The following is a 7,998-nucleotide window of genomic DNA, read 5'->3' as shown; positions in this document are numbered from 1 at the left end:
AGGAGGCATCCCATGGGTGTTGCGGTGGCTGTTCTCATGCAGCACATATAGATTTTGACACTGCACCAGGTTTTCAAAATCATGTGAACTGGAGCAGTGTCAAAACCTTACGCCTCCCCAGAGCAGACGTAATGAGGAGAAATGTTTTCATTTCTCCTGGGTTTTTCCTCTTTCCATTTGTGTTGCATTCTGCAGCACACACAGAAAGTGGAAAATGCATCTCAGGATTGTTTTTGTGCATCCTACATTGGCGCTAGGCAGCAATTTGTGAGCCAGCGCAGGGGGAAACAACAGGAATGGATTGTATTTCATAAATACGGTCCATTCCTGCCCTTTTATATTGGTGCAGGGCAGTGTAGTAAGAAGACTTGTGGCTCTGCCCTACACCACTTCCTCATAAACGAGTCAACACCTTTCTACCACCTAGTGACAGACTCTACTGCATTTCTGGGATCATGAGCCTCCTTCCGAATGGTGATTCCTTGTCCTGAAAACATGAGGGTGAAATAGCCAATCTTGGGAACTGTCTCACTTGTGTGATGTGAATTTCCACAGTGGTGGTTATTAGTCAATCAAGGGTGTGTGTTGAGCTGGGAATAACAAATGAATGTCCAAGGAGGCGGATTGTTTCTGGTGCTGTTTGGTGTTCACACATCTGTGGCTGTGAAAGCGAGTATGGAAATTCTCTAACAATGACACAATTTGACTTTCAGTAACTATTTGAGAGAGCAATTCTGCTATCTTATCAATTGAAACTGTTTAGACGGTGTGAGGACAATAGATCAACGTTAAATACTAGATACAATTCACCACAAACAAGCAGTGCCACCTGATAGCCACATCTGCACAAATCATGTTTAGTGTGCAGGGCTGCGTGAGGGGCATCCAGCTTAGCTGCTTGGGCCGCTTAGTCTTTCTTTGGCTATAGGTGAGCTTTCCAGTGATCACAACGCGGGACGCAGAGAGCAGGGGGTAATTCCTGCTATAGTAAAGCAGTTGTTAGTAAGTATCTGGCACTTCACAAAGAAGAGAAAGGCCAAGGTGGTCAGACTAGCACTTAGCCTCTCCTTGGAATGACCAATCCTCAATTGGCCATTGTGCTATAGGTGATGCACTACAGGGATCTCAGCTTCTGCAATGTTCATCTCATTTTTGGGGGGGGATTTACCTTTGCCTATTCTTAGGCGGCCATGTGAAAAAATATTGTGTTGGGGATCTGTCATTGTCACTTGTCAGCAATGGGGTACAGTTTTAAAAACTGAAGGAAAGTGAGAATGTTTGTTTGACTAGTGATATGGTATAAAGATTATAGAACAGCTTTGATAGAGCCTATCCTATTGGATGCCCACAAGTAATATGCTGTGGTGTAAAATTAAAGGGCTGGATTGGAGTTGTTATCATGCCAATGTTTGACCAGTAATTCATAGTTCAAATAAACATTTCAGGAGAGAAGAATAGGCAACGATCCGATCAAATGCCCAACTGTGTCTGACCTACTTCCAAACAAATCATTCAGAATCAAGCCCTTCATGGACCCAATGATTTTTGTTGTTCTTGAGTCAGCATTTGCTGTATCAAATAGGTTACTGGTGTCAGCAAGATTTAAAAGAGGAACCTGGAAGGTTTGTTGGAATATGTTGAGATGAAGCCGAAAAGCAAGAAGGTCATTAGTGTGTTTGTTGAGTTTGCTTCTCATCAGTAAAACCGAAAACTGTTCAGCCGTAAATGAAGAGAACACCACCTGGATAAGAAAATTCCCTTCTAATAACCCAGTGAAAGGAAGCCTAACAGGGTTTAGACTGAGAACCACAAGCATCCCTGACAAAAATGTTTAAATAAGCTCTGCTTCCTTTGTCTTCTCGAGCTAACACTCTCTTTAAATCCATCTATTCTCTCTCTCTTCTCTCTCCCTCTCTTCTCCCTCTCAATCTCCTTCTATGTACCTTCCCCCACCTCAGTTTCTTTCTCTCTCTCTTGAAACTTCCCTGTCCCTGCTGCACTTGGAGTCGCCCTAGGCTTTCAAAACCTGCCTCCAAGGGCTTCAGCCCACCAGGAAAATGCCCGGTGGAATAAAAGACCTCCACAATCGTGGTGACTAACCTTGCATATGACCCAAATTGAACATGAAGTTTCAATTAATTGCCAGGCAACGCCCTAACATGCAACTCATCACTTATACAAGCAATGGAATATATGAATCCATCCATCCCACATCCTCAAGTGCACAGCACCAAACACGTGTAGTTGGCATTGGGATACACCTTGACACAAAACTGAACACAACCAGCTAAGCAATGGCCAAACATTCAGAGTCTTGTAACAAGGTGAACTGTTCACTACCCCGACACAATATACACAAAGACTTCACCCAAGATCTGATACAGTAGGACAAGACTCTGGTCCTCCATTAAACTAAAATAAACCATCACTAACTACAATCAAGAACAGGCCAATTGGTGCACAGACCAGGCACAAACAATATCTAGCCACCACAACCGTAGTCCATGAGAACACCTAGAACATTGTAGAGAGGCACCCTTAACGATTGTTAGCAGTCTATACAAATAGAAAAAATGCAATACAAATGTGCAACACAGCACAAGCTTTTCGATGGCCAACCCCTTCTTGACATTAACATTTTCCTTACCTATGTTGATTTTGACTTCTCTGTTTGCATAAAAGCTGAAAAACGAATGCCAGTGTTTCCAGACAAAACAACCAAACATGTTGATAAAGAGAAAGAATACATATAGACCATACAGTCTTATGTATGTTGCATGTAGACCCATCTGTGGAACATTTGCTAGCCTGCAGATCATAACTAACCAGAATTTAAATCCATTATGGCAGCCATTACTAGACTGGGAATCTGGAAACATTTTGGAAACCACAAGATTCTTGAAAAGAGAAAAAACAGAACGGGATGGATGCTAAGGAGTAAGCTTTATACATAAGAGTTAGAGAAGTGTAATGGTTATTATCAGTGACATTCCAACATTTTCATATTTTCATTGAGATACAAAACCTTGTTTTGATGGGAGTGTGATCACACTTCTAATCAGTCTTCCTCAGAATTTTTTTTGAACTTGTAAATAATACATACTATTTGCTGGTCTATGCCACGTTAGGGGCATAGGACATTCAATGCACTCATATAAGGTGGTCTGTTAAAATCAGTTTAATTACATACTTATCAGTTATGCTGCTAGTGCTGCATCCCCATAATGTTCCCCAGGTAAATTGGTAATTACCAGAACATTGCACTCAATGAAATATGACCACTGCTTAGTTGGATTTCATAGGATGCGATAAATATCGCACAAAACACTGGGCAATTTGTAATGAGATCCATAGTGTAATTGGAAATGTTATATTAAAGGGTGTGCCATGGCACCATGTCATGGAGACGCTCCATTAAACCATCCCGATTCACATTGGTGTAGGAAAATGAGCCAATCTCGTATTTCCTAGTCATGCAGATGTCATGAACAGAAGTACTAAGTGACACGTTTACCCAGGCACTTGGGAGCATGCCCTGGCTGCAATATGCACCTAAAGAAATACTTTCTGTTTTCAGCAAGAAAACATATAGAAGTCTACTGCCTTTTCGTGACAATTCGCCTCTCCATTTATGATGCTAGTAAGAGAAGAGCTTCCTTTGTAGACACAGCAATGAATGTAAAAGTAACAGGCTTTTATTTTCTGTGCAGTTTATAAGCACACATTTAGAAAATACTTATTTACAATTTCCTGCCATATGATTTTATGGCTGCACAATTTGCTACTTGTCTATTCATTGATACTGATCATTTTTAGATTCGTCTTGCTTTTAATTCAGACAATTCAGAAATTTGGAAGGAAACTATATCCCTACACCAACCTACATGCACTTATGTGTAACAAAAAAATTTACTTTAGAAAAACCATTTAAAAAACATGTAAGCAAAAAATAATGAACACTAACTAAGTACTCTACTTGTTTCTTTCTAAATATTCAAAGTTTAAATCCCTGATAAAAAAGCGAAGATTCTGTATCTACTTTGATGAAAACTAATCTGATTACAGCTGCAGACCTACGGTAGCAAATACAGTAAACAGCTTTCTTTCGATGCCACTAAGTGTAAACTTCTATTGTCTATGCTACAAGATGGCGGCCTGGCTACACCCTCTTTTTCTCTTTCCACCTTAACCAGTGTGATACGCAGTAAGGGATAATGGCTACAGCAGTGAGGGGTTCAGCCATGCTTTTGCAGAAGGCCAATAAATAGAAGAGCAGTTCAGAGTGTGCTGGGAGCTCAATGATGTCGTACAAATGGAGGACCAGTAGCGATGGAACGATGCAAAATAGGCGGAAGGTCAGCTGCCGTTGTTGCTTCCCGTTGCAGCTCTCCTGATAAATCTGAGTGTTGAGCGCTACCCCAAGCCCAAAGAGGACGCCCAGGTTCCTCAGCAGGCCGGCGAAGGGGGTGGTGTCAAAGTGAATCCACTCAGGCTTGGCGCACCATCTGTCGGCTTTGTCCAGTGACCAGTGCAAGTCCACACCAAGTGCGTTCAGTAGGATGTAGAACCCCAGTGCGAAAAAGAACAGGAAGAGCGTTGTATAGAAGTATGTCCTTAGGCTCGCTTTGTAGATTGAGTCAATCCGGTCAAATACTTCAGCTACCACCATCCCTAGGAACAAAAAAAATCTCATGGTTAATCATTCGACTAAAATGACAAAAGACTAAGGGCCTGATTACAACTTTGGAGGAGGTGTTAATCCGTCCCAAATGTGACGGATATACCACCAGCCGTATTACGAGTTCCATAGGATATAATGGACTCGTAATACGGCTGGTGGTAAATCCGTCACTTTACCGTCACTTTTGGGAGGGATTAACACCTCCTCCAAAGTTGTAATCGGGCCCTAATTGTTTTGAAATGTGATTAAACTGTATGAACCATCAAAAGGAATACTTGTACATGGACAAGATTCGCTCTTAAATATTTGTTGGTTAACGACGACTGTAGTTTAAATAAATGTGCCATAGAAGAGATATTCCAGACCTAAGTTTAATGTATAGAAGCTGGCAATACTGGCAATACTTGTTCACCTTTTGAAGAATTGTTTTGCTGTTTTGAGTGTTTCTATTCAACTTGATATATGCATAAATTCTGCCTTCGCTGAAATAGAATGTTTTTCATCATTTTTATTATTGTGAATTTTATTATTAAAAATTACAATGACAATAAATGTGATTACACAAATTGTCAACTTCAGCAAAGGCAGAATTGTCTGGACATATCTGTTGACAGAATGGCTGGGTTGATCCCACAAGAAGTTCCTATTTCTAAACTCAGATTAAAGTCAAGTGGCCCTGCTGATTGGATACTGTTGCTGGGCCAATGACCTGGTCACCGGAAGGTTTACTCTTAGAACACTTCCTGAAGTTAGCAACACCCCATTGAGCTAAATGATGCTGACTTCCGTCTTTTGCACTACCCTGTCCCAACCTCAATTTTGTGCTTATCATGGCTGACGAGACTGATGCAAAAATATGGTCTAATGACAGAGAGCAGTGACTTGTACTGACCTGAGATGACTCCAGCAACAACTTGATGTGGAAAGTGTGCAGCCAGGAATACTCTGGACAAACAAACGCAGACCTGCACTGCCCAGAAGCAAGTCCACATGATGGCCCGAAAGCAGCTAAAAAAGTATGCAAACTCTCATAAATTAAATGTAGCTGACATGTTTAATGGTATCATGCAAATCATACATTATTCTTAATTACATTAAAAGATGACGTTAAAAGGCCTCTCTCTTCCTCTTATGTGGCATCTACAGATTTGCCCAAATTGCTAGAATACAAAAACGATATAAGATGTTTTGCACGTCTGTCTAATTTGCTATAAATTATTTTTTATGTTTTACTTTTACAGGCAGAATCCCAGACCATCCTTCCTTTTTGCCATAACCACACAAGAAGGTTCTGATGTGTGCATGCCTTCAATTGTCCTGTTTTCCTTGTGGAGATCCGCCCCGTGGCCTGTGTACTTTAGAGTTGTCCCCCTCATAACTTGCTTACGTGTATTGTACCACTCATTGAGACTCATTTCCTCAGACCTGGACCCACTGCCTACTTTTCATCCTTATGTCTGTGATTACCCAGTACCACTGTCTCCCTCTTGGGCTCCTGCACCGCACAACACCAGCAAACCTAGCCTAATGGCTGCACTGTGCTGTGCAGAGTCAAAGGCAAGGATACAGTCATCATGTGATAGGAGGGGTAGCTGGTTGGTCAGCAAAGTCCCCTTCCCCAGCCATGGAAATTATGGAATGACCTCCTGCAGTTGCCTTCTTTTGCATAGGGACTGGGAGTTTCCGCATGGTATCCACCACAGGCTTACCTAACAGAATCGTTTTTGCTTCCCATGTTTTCTCAGCATTGGAATTTTGTCTGTAAAGTTTTGATCTCAAGTGTTAGGAAACCCAGTTTTTTTTATCGAGTTGTGCCTAGTATTTTCTAGTGTTTTACAAGAGAAGTGTGGATATTGGGTTTGTAGGAGTGCCTGGAGCAGGAGATCTCAGCAGTTATACACATTCTGTCTCTATTTTGTAGCTGTTTTTACCCCCAGACCTACTCTTTGATGAAATCGAAGCCTAAATGCACCCACTTGGCATGTTCTCTCACCACTTCTCATTTTGATGTCACTTTTAGAACCTGTCCCTATCCAACCTCTTTAATTCATGAAAATGAACTCTGACTCCATGTCCAATGTTGAAAGAATTTGTTTGAAAATCATATACAAATAGGTTTCAAAATATATTGTTTGAAAATTGTACAGGGAATACAAAAACATGCCAGAATCTGTTACTTTAATATGCATTAAGAGGGCTAAAGAGGATCAAGTTATAAAGGTGACGTATTTAAAGGTGGTGAAGTGTGCACGTAGAATGGCTTTAAACTCTGTTTTAAAGCAGGATCGATTTTTTATTGAACAAGCTGAATCGGGACATTTTCCTTCACATTAGGTTAAAAAGGTTACGTTCGTGAGAAGATGCACGAGGTCTATTACTGAATCTTCCAAAAACAGCTGCCAGAAGATCACAATCCCAGACATGGGGAAAGTATTCAACATTTGCATCATCCAGATTTGAAATTTTAAAACAAGGAATTAAGAAACATGAACAGATTGGGAGGCCTAAACACTGAAATGACAAGACAGAGCCCTGCGATTCTTTTCAACTGCTAGTAGCCCATCTGTGACTGTAAGCGCTACCATAAGAGACAACAAGGACTTCCTCAAACTCAGAAACCTGGAAAAGCCAGAAAATTAACTGTGTGCTTTTCCTCTCTGTTGGTGGAAGTAGTTGGTCTGACTCAAGCAACCACATAAAAGGCCTTGAGGCAACCATGTTATCGTACCACTTGGCGGGCAATGGGTTCTAATATGATTTATTGGCAAGGAACAAACGCCTAGAGATAGAAAATATGTGATAGCAAGTCATAACTCTTTGCTTTTTGTGAGTTACCACTCCACCCCCCAGGATACCTTGATGGAAATAGAATGTTTTTCATAATTTTTATTATTGTGAATTTTATTATTAAAAATTACAATTACAATAAATGTGATTACCTAAATTGATGATAATTATAATAGTAATTATGATTATATTAAGTACACCAAGTAAAATGTATATATTTTTTTAATTAATTTTCTTTTCCGGGGCTGGTGGTGAAGGACCATGCAGCATCATGAACAGGACTGGAACAAGCACACCTGGTACCCCTGATCCCCAGTGTATAATTCATTTATGGTCAAATGTGCAACATGGAGTTACGTTGACAAGCCTGTAGGACTACTCATCATGGAAAACTTTGTTAGAAGTAGCTCAAGTAAGAAATCACATTCCACTGTTAGTGTAAGAAATATGGAAAGCAACACAGTTCCCCAAGTATTTTATCAAAGAAAGTGCAGGTGCTTGTTTATTATGAAGAGAGATTTAGACACAAT

At 40.6% G+C, this 7,998-nt stretch overlaps 1 protein-coding gene across 1 annotated transcript in view; it reads right to left on the bottom strand.

Moving 5' to 3' along the window:
* Positions 1-3,673: 3,673 nt before the first annotated feature.
* Positions 3,674-7,998, bottom strand: part of LOC138299479 (glucose-6-phosphatase catalytic subunit 1-like) — a 49,998-nt gene continuing 45,673 nt past the window's right edge. Inside the window, exons 4-5 of the mRNA XM_069237746.1 lie at positions 5,574-5,689; positions 3,674-4,671 (exon numbers count right to left, since the gene is read on the bottom strand). Of these exons, the coding sequence (XP_069093847.1) occupies positions 4,160-4,671; positions 5,574-5,689 (628 nt within the window). The 3' untranslated portion in view covers positions 3,674-4,159. The remainder of the gene's footprint in view (positions 4,672-5,573; positions 5,690-7,998) is intronic.

This window comes from Pleurodeles waltl, chromosome 6, assembly GCF_031143425.1.
Source record: "Pleurodeles waltl isolate 20211129_DDA chromosome 6, aPleWal1.hap1.20221129, whole genome shotgun sequence".
Classification (NCBI taxonomy): Eukaryota; Metazoa; Chordata; class Amphibia; order Caudata; family Salamandridae; genus Pleurodeles; species Pleurodeles waltl.
Note: the sequence above shows the minus strand (reverse complement) of the source record. Positions and strands in the feature narration are given on the sequence as shown.